The 16,324-nt window shown below is 42.3% G+C and overlaps 1 protein-coding gene across 3 annotated transcripts in view; it reads left to right on the top strand.

The window, feature by feature from the left end:
* The window catches only part of LOC115381413 (uncharacterized protein C1orf21 homolog), a 37,185-nt gene that overhangs the window by 4,716 nt on the left and 16,145 nt on the right, over window positions 1–16,324 (top strand). Inside the window, exons 2-3 of one of the 3 annotated variants that reach the window (XM_030082758.1) lie at window positions 10,394–10,397; window positions 12,354–12,485. In XM_030082758.1, the coding sequence (XP_029938618.1) occupies window positions 12,395–12,485 (91 nt within the window). In that variant the 5' untranslated portion in view covers window positions 10,394–10,397; window positions 12,354–12,394. Of the gene's footprint in view, window positions 1–1,425; window positions 1,540–10,393; window positions 10,398–12,353; window positions 12,486–16,324 lie in introns of those variants that run through there. The other 2 variants (XM_030082759.1, XM_030082757.1) reach the window with 2 other exon arrangements.

The raw sequence follows: 16,324 nt of genomic DNA, 5'->3' as shown, positions 1-16,324 counted from the left end.
TGGGTATACGGGGTAATTTTGACCTGTCCAGGACAAAAGATGATCAATTGTGATGCTATCACTTGTTGAGGCTTAAAACAGTGTCTCATTTTGTATGTTGACAGAAGGTCATTATCATGGTCCTGTGACCAAAGACAACCTGAGTTCATGATTGCTATCTGGCCAAATCTCTGTCTGGCTGCAGCTGCAAGCGACAGTTTGTTGCAACCAGTTTAAATGCAGCAGAACATTTTGCAGCGATCAACGCTAGCAGTATGATTTGCAGATTCCTCTGGAAGTGAAAGGTTGGACCCTGTCCACTTTCGCTTTCTACTTTGTTTGTCTGCAATCTAGCTTTTTCCCTTACAGAGTTGCAGCAGTAGATCATATGATCTGGATTTTTTGTTTTTGCAAGTTTTATGCCGAGTTCCCTTCCTGTGCAAAGGCACTTGCAAATGGGATTCAAACCATCTAACGTCCATTTATAAGTTTGCTTTCTTACGCATATATCATCACCCTCTCAAAGCAATTATCTCATTTTTATATAGAAATGATTTTTTATTAATTAATTAATTAATTAATTACATTTTTTCTTTGCCTAAATCATCCCCTCATGATGCTGACCAGCTCTGGTAAAATTGTTTTCATCCTCAGTTAAACAGATCACACCACTCCGTCCCATTATAATTATATCATATATTCAACAAATGGTTCAGTTGTTTGTGTTTCCTGGAAAAATCAGAAAAATTACCTATTTTAAGAAGGCGTTGATATCAAACTTTCCCCTGTTTGCTACTACTACAGCCAGATTTGTGGAGTTAGCTTCATTTATTTATCTCCTGATGGTAATGGCGATGTACGTAGAGATGTGAGTTTACCAGGAAAATGTCTTATTAGATTTATAAAATTGTCCAGTCTGCAGGGGCCTCAAAACCTGCTCTTTTTGTTTATCAGTAGCACATACCGGAGCTATGCACGCTGTTTGTCCATCATTGTCTGTGACAAGGCCAGGCTACAGTTTCACTCTGCAGAACAGAGGAGCTCCTGTATATGCCTCCTTCAGGCCCCCCTGTTTCCACGCCTCTTACTTCCTCCATGATCACTCATCCCTACATCAACAGTGATGAAGAAGACAGGCTCGCTTAACACTATGCAGCTAAAGGAAAAGTGAGCACACGAACACTATTTTAGCAAACAGTATGCCATGCCAGCGAGACCTTGACCATCTACTAACCTGTGTGTGTGTGTGCGTGTGTGTGTTGGCATGGATTCCCAGGCTTGTCAAGCTGATGGAGTGTTTAACCTGGGACAAGAGGATAGGTGCAGCCACTGCTGCCTGGCTAGTGTAAATATTATGGTGCGCTGCTCCAAGAGTTGTACTGAAACTGTTACAAAGGGCAGCAAAGAAGCAACACTGCAGCAGAGTCTCAGGTGTTCCTCGCTTGTGTCTTTCAGCAGCATCGGCTTTAACATTTCAGTGAGCAGTTAACAGTATTCAGTTTTGTTTAAGGTCAGCAAGGCACAACCCTGTACACTCCAGCACCTTTGTTATCGCCTCTTGTAAGTAAGATAAATTTGTCTAACCTCTTCAGTTGTGTTGAGGTATCTTTCAGCACACGAGTACGCTGTACTGGTCCTGGAGAGCCACTGTTCTGCACGTCTTTGACATCTCCTTGTTTAAACTTATTTGAAAAGAATGAAAGGCTCATTATTTTTCTCATTTAGCATGTAGACACAGAGCGCACACAGGACTTTACACCTATGCACTGGCACATTGTTTCTCGGTACATTTCTGTGAGTATTCAAGCTTTCCATGCTTTTGATGACTTCCCACATATTCAGCTTTTGAATAACTTGTCAAGGACTCATTTGACTGAGGTGTGCAGGAGCAGGGAAAGGTGTGCAGGATCTGTTCTTGAAAACCATAATTAAGAAATTCTGCAGATCAGTGGAGTTCTCGTTTGCAGCAGGCTGCTGTTGTGCTTGCAGAGTGGGGTTCAGCACTCGGTAGAGGTGTGTGCTCTATCACAGGTTATCGTGGAGATTCATCCTGAAGTTGCATATATTGACTGAGGTCATAGCTTGTTGGGACTGTTTATTGTAGCTTTACAATGGGTTCTCATCAGCACTAAACAAAATCACATCTTCAGTAGAACCTGTTGTGCAAAAACTTGTTGGAGCTTCTTCCCTTTTTCACTTTTGTTCAGCCAGTTTTTCAGGCTCTGTGGTCCCTCGTGCTCCCTCTGGCACAACCCTGTGTTTGAGAAACCTTTGCACTGCACACAGCTCGGCCTGTATGAAGGCTGTGTGTTTATGCAAGCATGTACGCTCACATCTCCCTCCACAGGCCTTTTTTTCAAGTTCCTCCTTTGACAAACTGACTCGTAAAGGAGGCTCATTCAACGCACTGAGAGTAGGTCACGTCTCACCTCCAGGTATGCAACCATTGGTAAGCCTCTGTGTTTGCCTACCCATATTCGTTTTAAGAGTTTGGGTGTTTACCGTGTGTTAAGAATGCCTCCGGGCCTTTACTTGAATTTTGGAGCGTTGGAGTTCTTTGTATTGCCCAGCCCTGCAATATTGCTTTGACGTACTCATGATTGCTAATGGGGTGAAACATTGACAGGAGCGTCTGTGCCAGATCAGTCGTAAGTTCATCTAGAATGGCGCAATAGCCGCTATCTGACATCATGGTATATTTATGTCTTTAAATTAGGTTACTACTTTGCTTTGGTGCATATGCCCACTGTGAATGTTGTAAAAGCATCTGGACCTGGCTGCTCAGATCCTGAGATGGGTTTTCGCCACTTAGCATTAAGAACTTTTATCCCTTCCCCACATCGGCTGTTTATCAGATCATGTTGACTCTGCGTATGTGTGTGTGTGTGTGTGTATGTGTGAAACCAAGGGAGATGGCTGGTATGAGTGCCTTTGCTGACTTGCCAGACTAAAGCTTGTCCCATTGACACACTTCAGCGTCTGCAGGAGTAGGCGAGCTCCGAGCTGCACGGTCCAGCTGTCTTGTGGGTTAAATCAACACAGAGCAACGCCCCGCTGTGGTCTTCCATGTGGCACAGAGCGACTCATTGGGTCATGCTCAGCACTAACTCAGGCTGACTCTGGGTGAAGTTGCCAGTGCTAAATGTGTACGCGCCTTATTGCATGTGTTTCGCTGTGCAGCGAGGAGGATGCAAACAAGGCACAGACGCAGCAGAGCATTCTGGTCCTGGAGTGTCCTTTAATGCCTCTTTGCATTTTAAACTGCTTAATACAAACTGTGTAAACTCTGCTAAATTAAGCAGTGTTTTTCTTTTTATTTTATTTGGAAAGTTTAAAGTGATTAAACCTATTTGAACTTGACACACACAAAAAAAAAAAACATACAAAACATGGGACAAATTTGAAGATAAAGCATGAAAGTTTTGATTCCTTTAAAAAAAAAATTGCCCTGTTTTGACCATTCAAAAGTTTGTTTTGAAATCTTTGAATGGTCTCACCCTACCTTCCCTGTCTGAGCTGCTTCACCCTTATGCTCATGCTCGGTCTCTCCTGTCAGATGAACAACTGCTCCTGTAGGTACTGAGCTCTGAAAGGAGGCTGTGTTTGGACAGGGGTTTTTCTGTTGCAGCTCCTAAATTGTGGAATGAACTACCACTGTATACCAGACAAGCCTCCTCACTGTCCATTTTTAAAAGTAATCTTCAAACCCATTTCTGTTTTTTGGCTTTTAAACTGTAGCTTCAGAATTTGCTTGGGTTTTATTGTTGGCCTTTTACTGTTTTCCTGATACCACTTTAGGCTGTTAGGTGTTTGTCTAAAAACAGTCACCGCTGACACAAAGTGCTGCATAAAGATAGATGAGTAGAATTAAAGAAGTCTTCACCCAAAACTGCCAAAGGAACACCCCTCAGATAATTTAGTGATTTTAGTGTGTGAAAACATGTCAAGAGGCTGCTGGAGATGCAACTAAGTCTGATTTTGTACATTGCCCCATATTTTTTTGACATCTTAAACTTTTTTTTTTAAAATTTGACTGACCCTTTGCCCTTGTCCAGGCCTCGCTGTTATTTATTCATAGGTGTATTCAGCCCAGTAATGGTCTGCCAACTAACTGCAGCTTTTATGTATAACCCAAGTAATAACTGCTTGGCTTACAGACCCTACATAGCCTAGCATTATCCCCCACACAACAATAGCTCTGGGACTGCGTGGTCTATTTTTAGCTCGCTCCTACTTACAATTTGATGTTTCAATACATGCAAATCAAAGCCCTTCAAACATGTGCTGCCCACACACTAGAGAGACCCCATTTGAAATTTAAAAAAAATCGATTTAAGGCTGCTCACATTTCTCAATAAACTCCCTCCTGTGGTTTCCAGAAGGGACTTTCTCTACTTTTCTAATCTAATATTCACTTCAGTTCAATGCTAATAGCTCAGAGTGAGGAGAGGCCGCACTGTTCCCTGTCTGTATCGTCTCTCTTGTTCTGTTTGTTTTCTTTTCTCGCGCGCTTTCTGAAACCCTGTCTGGATTTTGCATCTCGGCTTCAGTATGAAGTCCCTCTGTGACAGCTAAAATGCTCTCCGATGGCAGACTCTTCACATGCACAGCTTGTCCTGCTTGCTCACAGTCTTCATTTATGCGTCTCTGTCAAGAGGCAGATTATGCCGGATGGGATTATTTCTGTGTCTTTATGACAACGTGCCTGAGACGGCATTAAGATCCTCCAGCTGTTCTTGGTGTGTGTGCGTGCGTGCGTGTGTGTGTGCGAGACATAATTGAGTTGTTCCAGAGCGGTAGTTTTGGTAAAAGGTGGCCCAGGCCGCCTGGAACAGGGTGATAAGCTACTCCCCAGACTGGGACTCGCTCTCAGGCCACAGGTGACACCATGCACAGCTGCACACACTCATCCTAAGCCTGCAAGTGTGAACGTCTCAATTCTCGCTCCTCAGGCACACCTCCTTTTCGCTGTGGGCCCTTTGAGAAATTCATGTACAAGCCTTGCTCAGGCACCAGGGATTAATGTCTTTCCACCTGGCAAGTTGAGAAAGAGATTAATTCATGAATTCCCCCGTCCTGTGATGAAGTTATGCTCACTGCACATTCAACGCTGTGTAGGGACTAAATGGCAACCTAGGAGTGTGAACCTCCACCTTTGTTAGCCAATTACTCTACCCTGGTATGCAGATCTCCATCACCAGCCACATCTAAATGTGTGTTTTCAAAACTTCTGCAGTGATGTCAAAACACACAGCTGTGGCCTGCTGGTACCTGTGCTTTGGAATATCAAGTTTTTGTATTAACAACAAAATCTTTTGTGTTTTGTCAAGTGGCAATATCAGTGCTGGAACAACCTTTGACTGGTTAGAAAATGCATGAATGCAAGACAGCGTGCAAATCAGCAATGAATTTCACTTGAAATTATGCTGCATTGGTAGTTTGAATATGTTGTAAGAATGAGGAATTTTCATGTAAGCTTTAGGATACTAGGTTTTCATTTGCATGATACTTGAGAGGTTCAGGGCGGGTGTGAAACGTCCGTGATGAATATATGGCTACGTTACAAAAGCTGCTAGAAAATCGCGTGCGCAGAGCGCTGTTCACAAACTCGGTGTATCCCGCTGCATGTTTACTGAGCTGTGTTAAATGAAGTTCTGCTGCTTTCTCCTCTTGAGACTGTGGCTGTGCAAATATCACAACTGGCCGTTGAGACTATTTTCTTCGTCTGGATTGCTAATGCTGCTTACGGTGTGGTTGCTATTGGTTCGTTTATGGCAGGTCGGACATGTGGCTCAGTGACCAGCAACTGGTGTGGAAGAGACTGACGGGGCGATCACCTGGATTTGCTCATAATGGATTAAACAAAAATAGCTAATATCTCTGATGTTGCATATGTTAGCTGGTTATAAATTGTGTCATTTTTTTTCTTTTTAGCAGTCAACCTTTACATCTTGGAATATTTGTAGCATAAAGGAAAAAAAAACAATTTGGAATCTAATTTTGATGAATTACAAAAATGTGGAAATTAAGTTATTGTTGCATTTGCAGTGCTTGAGAGAATTATCGGTTATTGGACTGTGTGGAGGGAACTCTTTTCTTTGCGTCTCTGTTATTTTCCAACATGTGCCATTAGGAGGCCAAATGCCCTATCTCCAAATGTTAATGGGAGTGGAAAATGAAATTTGGAGCCGCCCCGTGAGCCAGTAATTTTCCTTTAATTCTGTTAAACTATGAAAACACACCAAACTTCACCTCTTAGCAGAGGCAGCGATTACCTCAACGTTGACTCAAAGCGTCACAGACAAGTTTCAACATCGATTATTTATTCATCAGGGTTATTTATTTTTAGTTTCCACTGTGTCATTAAGTTCAGCACGTGGAAGTAAACCTGTAGTCACAATAACATTCAGGGTTTTTTGTGTTTTGTGTTGTCTTCCCTGATTCTACTGTAACAAAACATTAACAGAGCAAAAATATGACATTTTGAATTGAAAAAAATCCAACTCTGCTTATTCATACTTTAATTCCCACAAACCCTGAGCTTTTTGAGAACATCTCCCAAGGTGTAACTTTTGCAAAATGCTCTGCCTCCATTTCCATGAAGACAGTCAGAATTAAACTTTTCTGAAATTCTGAGTGTTGCACATGATGCTCACTACAGTTGTGAGAGACACTTGTTGATGAACCACTTACATGTGCAGAACGAAGTGTTTTTGCTGTTCACTCTTATGAATTTAACAACTCTTCTCCAATAAAATATACATTTACAGACCTTCATCTGGATCACATGTGGAGACATTTTTTCCGTAGACCAGAATGAGTGGACCTTCGCCACACAGAGTTTAAACACACTTTAATGTTTGATACTGTTATTTGCATGGATGCATGTATTCGGACACACAGCAGCACCTTGTAGCAGAACATGCAGTCTGCCGTCTTCAGTGTTGATCACATTTGTTAGTTTAGGAAGGTTGTGTTCAACCAGTCCATCGCAGGTCACACACCTCGGTAGCTCTCAAAGTCATCTTTCATTTTTCATTGAGGGAGGAAACTGCATCACTTCTGGAAAACCCATGCCCACACATGAATAACTTTCAAACTAGGATTGCCCCTAACCGGACCTGGAAAATCTTGCTGTGAGGCAGAGTTAGTCATGAGACGTCTAGCTCAGTTATCTACTGAACATATTTGGCCGATACTTTTTCTTTCTGTGAAATACTTGCAGCTGCTTTTTTGTATCCACTGTCGGCCATCAGATCAAGACACTGTGCTGTCCACTGTGAGACCAAATTAGCTTTTAATTAATCCTAATTATGCAGGTTTTCTGTTGTCAAAATGAATGGTGAAATGTTTGACTGTGCAATGGGGCCGTAGTTGCTCTCCCCACAGACACTCGGCCTGTGAAGGTGCTGCCTGCTCCTCGTACACCTGGCGCTTTGTGCTGTGTCCAGAAAGATGAAGGCCGGTGGGCCGCAGCCTGAATGCAGGAGTAAACACTGTCCTCTTGTCAGCTTCAAACACTTTGAAGGAGGGAGGAGGGGCAGGCGGCACTCTTTTGAAGCTTTCTCCTTGGTTTCTCTCTTTCTAACATAATGTCCATCCTTTCCTTCACCCCTGTGCTCCAGTGCTTCACTCCTTCCTCCCGTTTGGAGTATTTTTCTCACTTCAGTGTTTTCTGCCTCTTCAAAAACATCTCCTCCATCCAGCACTCCTCGTCCTCCTCCTCCTCCTCCTCCCCGCACTTGTTTACTGGCGCTGCAGATTTAATTTGGTTGATGGGTAATCATCAGATGTCTGAGTGTGTGTGTGCGCGCGCGCGCGTGTGTGTGTGCGTGTGTGCATTTTTGTAACTGGCAGCAGTCGGATGTACTCTGTCAATGACAGCATATGGCATGTGTGAGCGACACGGAGACTATCTATAGTGTAATGTGTGTGACGGTGTGCGAGGCCTCCACTGACGGTGTGTGTGTGAGTGTGATTGACTGACGGTGCGGTTCACAGCTTCATGCTGGCTGTCCTGCTGAGTGGGAGGGTTTTACTTACATCTCATTCCTGATATCGAACTACAGGTAGTGTTAAAATGAGCTGTCAGCTTCGTGATGTGATCAACAACAATTTCCACATTTTATTTTGAAGCTTTTCGATGTTCAGGGACTCATTGTTTATTCTCTTCTGTATTTTCGTTTTGCAGTGATGGGAATGATATATTTATGATTTTATCTATCAAAAAGTTTCATGTGCTGAGCTTCTCTCTGAGCCTTGACCAAAAACAGTCTGTTTTATTTGCATCTCTACCAATGTTGCTGCTTTTCGTCCTTGCACCTTTGTAGCTCCACAACCACAATTTTTACCTTTCTCTCTACATTGCTCCCTTGTGGAGACAACAGTGACATTTCATTTAGAAATTTACACGTTAAATGCAAACTTCCCATGTTTTTCTTTTTAAAATTTATATTTTCATTCAGTAGTAACTAGCAGCTACACCTTAGTGTGTGGCAGGGCCTCTTTTTGCCATCAGTACCTCAGTCATGGATTCAGAAAGGTGCTGTAAATACTTAGAGACTTCACAATATTCCGAATGTGCTGTATTGGATTGGTATCTGGCTTTTGGGGTTCAGTGAGCTTCATGTGAGACGATTTAAACATTTTGGACATGGTGTGTTACTGCTGGAAGAACCCATCAGACGATGGCACATAGTGGTCATAGATGGTCATGGCCAGTAACAGTTGATACTAAGGGGCCCAAATGGTGCCATGAACATGTCCCCTCACACCATTACACCACCCGCAGCAGCCTGATCCACCCTTACTGCAGGGCAGGGTGGATCGGTGCTTTCATTTAGTTCGTTTGACCCTACTGTTAAGTTCAGATCTCGTCAGACCAGGGAACATTTTCCCCCAAGCTTGTATTGTCCAGTTTTGGTGATGCTGTGTGAACTTTAGCTCAGTTTCTTATTCACAGATGGTCTTCAGCATAACTTTGTTATGATCAGTGGTTATTTCAGTCACTTTTCTCTGATTTCAAACCAGCCTGGTCATTCTCCTCTAAACTCTGGAATCAACAATGCGTTTTCCACAGAGGATTGCAGCTCACTAGATGCTTTCTCTTCTTTGAACCCTGCTTTGTAAACTCCAGAGATGGTTGTGAAGATTGTAGTAGATCAGCGGTTTCTGCAGTGTTGGGATGAACCATTCTGCCGTCACCCATCATCACTGTTCTTCTCCATTCTCACGCTCGGTTTGAACTTCTGCAGCTCATATTGATCATGTCTGCAAATTATGTTGAGTTACTGCCACCAGATCGACTTATTATCAATTTGCATTGACAAATATTAGAATCTGTGTCCATGTGCCTGCTTGTTGCAATATACATGCTTAATTGCAGAACCTTCCCAGGTCACCGTTGTTCCCGGAGCTTTGAAACTGTGCTGAATGCAGACAAACAGCACTGTGCAAAGATTTCAGTCAGTGGTGAAACAAGTGTTGCAAAGAAAGAACGCTTTCAAAAATAGACATAATGCATTTCAAACTCACCACGTTCTTACCTAAGTGCACCGCTTTAGGTGGAACTTTTATCCTCACCCTCCTGAAATTTTACACAATACTACACGGCTGAGGCGGTCTCAGTGAAATCACAATGTTTACAAAGTGTAAACAGCTCATTCACGAACGCGGTCTGTGTGTATGTGGCTGTAAATAGCAGGATATTCCCATCGGCAGTGGATGGAGACGTGAGCCGCTAATTGGAGGGTGAATATTGGATTTACATCTTGCAGGTAGCCGGAAGTATGACTGTAAATACTGTATGTGCCGATGTTGTATAGTGTCTGTTAGATGGTTGCATTAGAGGTGCTTTGTCAGATGTGTGGAAGCATTGTGAGTCTGTGCAGTAATTAAACTTGAGTCTGCTTTTCAATCCACTTTTAGGGACAGTGTGACTGCATGGAGACCACATCGTACATTTAAGCCATTGGCATATGCTCTACTGTGTTGTGTATGTTTTGCTGTTGTGTATCAATTATATCATGTTGTGGTTGGAGGTTGGTCAGCGTGTTGGACAGAATATGCTATTTTATGAGGTTTTGCTGTTCTGTCTGTTTCTGGATGTGTTTTGTTAAAGTTCGTGTCCGGAGTTTCCGTTCGTTTCCAATGTATGTACCATTTTTTAACAGAGATTAAATGTGTTAGTCTAGTTCGATACAATAATATAATATTATCATAAAGCAATATAAAAATTTATTTATGAGCCCAGCCTTTGTCTCATAGACCCCCATGTTATCTGAAAAAGCGCCTGTCAGCTTCAGCCAATAGATTTCGAGCTTCTACTTTGTCATGCTGTCAATCAACGTGTGCGCTCAGCCAGAGAGCACGCGCACTCGCCCAGGCAGAGTTGAGTTAGCTCCGCAGCAGCCGCCCCGCTTACCTCGGATATATCCACTGTCTGCTGAACATCCACCATAAACAGCTAAACATGTAGGATGCTGTAGGACTCGGAGGCTCTCATTTTCAGCCCACGGGTAATGAGCGTGCTCAATTAAAGGGGCGTGGCTTGGTCTCTCATTAAAGCAGAAGGAGGGCGGAACCTCGAGACGTTGGATTTAAAAAAAAAAAAAAAAATCATTTTTTCAAAATTCCGGACACGAGCTTTAAGTGTAGTCTGCTATCCTCATGCAAATCAAAGACTCTTTTTTCCAAAGCGAATGTGAGCTTTTTTTCCTCAATTTTGCTGTACATTCAAGTGGAATTGATATTTCATCTCATTTTCCCTCCTACGGTAGAGACATATTACCGATAACATGGAGATGATAGAAAAAATAGATCACCCAAAATATAATGAATACAAGAAAAAGAAGATATAGTCAAAAAAATTTAAATTGAAGTTATAAACAGAAATGTGCAATATCTATACATCACTGAAATTTGCTATATACTCCTGATATCTATCTCCTGAAATGTGCAATATCTGGTACAATATACCTCTGAAGTGAGGAGTATACGATTCAATATACCCCGAATTGATTGATGTGTAAATAAAATAAAAATATATTGATTAAAAAAATGATCATCCACAACTATTAAAACACCCCAAAATTTGAAATATACATACATTGAACACATGCAATATTCAGTATAATCAGCCTCAGAATTTTTTTTTGTACCGGTATGTGTTTTTATCCATGTATTTGAAGGTGCATAAACCTCACAGAGGTCAGATAATGTGCACATCAGGTTAGTTTCTGCCTCTGAACGTAGCGTTATTGTGGGCAGCGTGATTCTTCAGCTCTCCTGTTAGATGTTTGGAGACCTGAAAGGAGAGATATCTGAGTTTTGACCTGGAACAGCGTAGTCCTGATCCTACAATGTAGATCCAAGCCCAGTGACTGCAGGAAATATGCAACGTGTACGAAAACGAGTATCATAACAGATTGACATGTGTGTCATGGCTAATTGTTTTGGAAACCTATTAGAATAAGTTAAGCATTAGACAAACTGTCAAATCACTATTAGCTCAAGGTTCTAACTTCGATGCCATATCAATCCATTAACTTTTATTGACATCAACAGAGATCTGTATTCATAAAACCTCAAATCTGCGGCATCTTTGATTGTTCTTCACTTCAGTTGCATAACAACATTGTGGCTGCTGCAAGCTGCAATTTGAGCAGTTGTAGAAGTTTATTACTTGATGCACTGTGAGAGATGTATTTCATAAACCACTACGACGCACTTCTTTCCCAAAGAGTACCACCGTTATCCCATGATCCTGTTATATGATTTTATTTTTGGTGTATCTCGTAGCAGCAGTGCTGGATAGTGAGGCAGTGGATGTGAAGTTTCTAACCCTGTTGGGAAAATCATCTCTCACCAAAGGCCAGACTTTATAAGCCACGATCAAAGCCACTGTTCTTATGTCTGCTGCAGGAAATTCACACTGTGTATAACTGCATTTAGTCCTGTTATCTTTCGTTTGCCCTGCTGCTGATTGTGTTCACTACATAAATTATGTTGTTTGGCTGAAAAATTAACTGAAAGAAGGAAGAAGCAATGATTTGCGACATGTTTAATATATGCTCACTTCACTCTGGAATATGAGGTGAAACTTGGCACCATTTCTTTTAATTGTTTTTTTAATCAAGTGGATAAAATATGGCTTTTAATGCTGCACATTCAGACAAATTGCTCTCATAGGCAGATCTTGGTCTATTTAAAAAGTAACAGCTAATCTCAGAGAAGATACTGTGAAAAGACACCATGGAGAAGATCTTACTACGAAACACCGGAATGCTTTTTCAAGTTGTGCTGTAGAAATTGCTCTGCACCCTTGTTAATCTGTGTTTGCATGGGCGTGAAAAGTATCCTCTCTGTTCTTGTGCAGGTGAGAGTGCGATGAGGAGAGGTTTCCGAGTGTGAGGCCATGGGCTGCACCTCGGCCAAGCAGGTGTCCGCCGTGCCAAACGATGAGGAGGGACGTGGCAAGGCCTACAGCAATGGGGACCTCTTCACTGGTCAGTTCACACACAGATGTCAATAAAATCTTCACAGCTCCATTTCACTCACTTAATTGCTCATTGTAGACCAATTACCCTTCCTGCCCTCTCTATATATCCTCTTCATAGTAGCTCAGAGTCCTCTGGGAGACTGTTAGGTTCTCCATTTAAGACAATAACTGTCAACACCAGCAGCTTTATAGGAGCCATCCGTGTTGACAGTACATGTTAGAGAGAGGAAGTCACCATTTAGTGAGATGATGGTGTGAACTGGTGTCCCGAACCTTAATATTTTTGTGGGAGATGGGAGGAGCAAAAAAAAAAAAAAAAAATCAGTGACAATAGATACACTGTGAAGAGAAGTGAGGCTAGAATGTGAAAGGAGAAAAGGGAAAGATGGGTGACGAATCACATCATTAACAATGTGACGGGTAAAGTCAAAAGGGCCCTCTAATTCAATTTCCCACATAGAGTCTGACTGAACGTTCACCGAGAGGTGGACTCATGCCCTGAGGGTGTGTGAATGGTGTCTTGTGGCTCCGGAGGAAGTTTTCCAAAGTTCAAAAAATAAGTTTGATGGTATCGTCGGGGTCTTCTCCAGGGCTGAGCCTGTTACGAATATCTATGACATTCTTACTCTTATCTGACATGTAACAAACTTCTACAAGTGGAGCAGTCAGCTGTAGTCATTTGGATTCCAGACTGTCTTTCTATGCTTTCTTCACTAAATCTATCTGTTATTAGTTGTTTTAGAAAAATAGATCTTATTTTTCCACATATTTTTTCAACAGAGTTGTCTCAAACAGGCGCAGACTGTTTGTCATCATAACTTCCTGTTTCACAAAAATATTCTTTGACATAAATGACTTCTCTTGTGGGAAACATTAGTTGTCTGTCTTCTGGGTCCTTCGTCACTGTGGAAGTTCAGGCTCAAAATGCTCTTCTTTCAGAGTTCAAGTTCTTCATTGTTTCACGAAAACGGATTACAAGGTGTGCAGAATGAAACCTCTGTAAAAGTATTCGACACAACCTGAACACTGAGACAACCACTGACTAATGCCGGACCAACTGACTGCTAGCCAGTTAATCATCGCCTGTCAAACCAATCACTTCAGTCATTACATTAAAAAATATAGCACTCATTAGCACAATTAGTTTAGCACTCATGTTAATTAAGGACAAAACCCATGGATACTTGGTTCAGAAATAATTTTAGCCAATTTCATGTTGGTATTCCTCTGATACATATATATAAAGCTCCCATTTAATTCAAGGGCATCCTCCGTGCTCCTCACTGAGTCATATTCATTCATCTTTTAAACAAGAACCGCTAAAATTCTAATGTAGTAAGTAATTACCGTTGTGCTTGCGTCCTCATTCAGAGCAGCTTTACTGACACGTTGAAGTAATCCTCGTCTGCATTCAGGGTGAAATAGTCCCTGACTCAGGATGGTTTAGTGTGCAGTGAAACGGCAATGTTGTAACAACAGAACAAGATCTGGTGTTTCCTCTAGAGATCTTTAATTATACCTCTAGATATGATCTTGTGTAGAAGTTATTTCAAGCAATAATGATTATAGGTTACATTCGCTTGTTTTGATTTGTGTGAATTTTTGTCTCAAAGTGTCAAATTTCAGCTTGTCACTTTGTGCTCTTGCTCTTGTTGTGGCCACCAGGTAACCAATATGGTTCATTCACATTTTCAGCCGAATTATTGAGGAACAGAAACACTATTTTATCTATTGAAACATGCTATTGTTAATTGAAGCTTTGCTTTGATTGTGTTTAGCTGACTGTTGTGTAATTAGTGACGGGAATGACGGAGAAAGCCGGAGAGTGAGCGAGCGAGAGAGAGAGAGAGAGAGAGAGAGAGAGAGAGAGAGGGAGTGATATGATGGGTGCTTGAGGGATTAACGCCGATTAAGAATTAGGAGCAACACTCTAACTGCACGCGGGGGGATGGATGTGGCAGATGACAATCCACAGGAGGTCCCGTCTTTCTGTCCTCATCATCCTCTCGCTCTCTCTCTCTCTCTCTGACCTGTTTCCCTCCTCTTCAGCGGCTCACTTTCTCTCCGTGACCTTTCATTGACTCTTCTTTTTCCTGTCCCTTCCCTGACACGTTCCCATCACCCTCCGCCCCGCTCTCCCCTCTGATGTCTCTGCACTCCCTCCTCGTCTTTTAAGGAACAAGAAAAACTAGGCAGAGGCTGGGAGGGAGCAAGATGTGAGGAGTGGAGCGTTTTCCTTGAGAGAGGAAGAGGGAATGACGTGTGACGCCCCAGCTTTTTTTTTTTTTTTTTTTTTGCTCTCGCTCACTTTAACTTCTCAGTGTTTTGTTTAGATCGCCTTGTCCCTTCCAGTGTTCAAGGCCTCATTCTTCTCTTCCTCTTTCTCTCTGTCCCTCTATTTTGGGTCTCTGTGCCCCCCCCTTCCCATTCTTCCTGCTCCCATGTCCCTGTGTTTCTCCTCTCCAGCCTCTTTCCTCTCTTCTTTGGCACAACATTAGGTCAGAACCTTGTGTCCTTTCACATCCTCTTCTCAATCCTCCCTCTTCCTCTCGATTTATCCCTTCGTCTCACTGTCACTTGGTCAAAGGGGGATCCAGAGCAGTCCTGGTTGATACTGTTTGAGCGTGTGGAAGATGGAAGTGACCTGAATAACGAGGATTAGAGTTATCTCAAGACACAATCTGAACTCGCGTCTCCTTTCTTAATGCAACGCCCTCCTGTTATTTGTCTCATTTTTGTGAGCATCTGGCTTTCCGTTTGTACAGCCTAATTGTTAAGCTTTGTTTAGTTACTCTTTTCTCTGTAACTTGCTACCCTTTTCAGTCTGGTCAAACTGGCTCACAGCATCCAGTGTGTTATTATAATCGGAGCAGGAAGCATTGGTTGATTTTGTTCAATCGCCTCACCTTTGCACATTATATTTTGCTGAAGTGAAGAAAAAGTTTTCCAGTTCAGTTGCAAACATGTTTGGGCCTGGGATGCCACACCAATCCTGACACAGCTATTCAGCCGATGGTTAACTTATTCTGCTGGGTTTCTGTCAGAATTAGCTTTGACACACACCCCAATGTGTTAGGAGAATACGATGAACGGTGTGGGGGGACACAAAAATTACAACTGTTGAGCAGCATTTTGGTGCCTGTGCAGTCACATGCTGCAGTGTTGTATATCAGAGCATTCAGTTCCACAGCGAGTCTCCTCTCACTCACGCTGATCCCACGCCAACAGATTGTCTGCTAGTCAGTCTGCCCTCGTGTGCATGAGAGTGTGTTTGTACATGTGTGTTTGCGTATGTGCGTCCCAGATATTTTGGCTGCCCGCTCTGCCAGACTCCGGCCACTGACACTAAACCTCCCCCACTGCCTCGCTCCCTCCCTCCCTCCCAGCCTGACCCTCTCTGGGTCACCCCTCTCACAATAACCGGAAAAGGCTGAGCTGCATTACACAAACACAGAAGGCCGGCGAGGAAAAATAGCAACACTCACCACAACATTATGCTACTGATGTCTGTTAATAATCACAGTCTGAGGAGATTGTAGTGGAGATAGCGGATGTACTGCAACATAATGTGGAATCCCCGCAATTATAAAATGAGTTCTGGTCTAGATTTCACTGTTTACAAAATGTTTGTGTTGTTTTCAGGCAGTGAAACAACTGAGGCTCTTAACAAACAATACCAAATAGAAATATGCACCGCGGCTAATAGTCCAAAGGAATGTTTCATTTTTCTCCTTATCTATTTAAATCGGTTTAATTTCGATATACTTTATATTCATTGCAGAAATTTCAGTTAAAAAGTGATGAAAATCAACAGTATAGTCTTTCAAGATATTGTATGTCATGAAT

The sequence above is a fragment of the Salarias fasciatus genome, chromosome 23, assembly GCF_902148845.1.
Source record: "Salarias fasciatus chromosome 23, fSalaFa1.1, whole genome shotgun sequence".
In the NCBI taxonomy this organism is placed as follows: Eukaryota; Metazoa; Chordata; class Actinopteri; order Blenniiformes; family Blenniidae; genus Salarias; species Salarias fasciatus.
The sequence above is the reverse complement of the archived record's forward strand: the minus strand, read 5'-3'. Positions and strand labels throughout refer to the sequence as shown.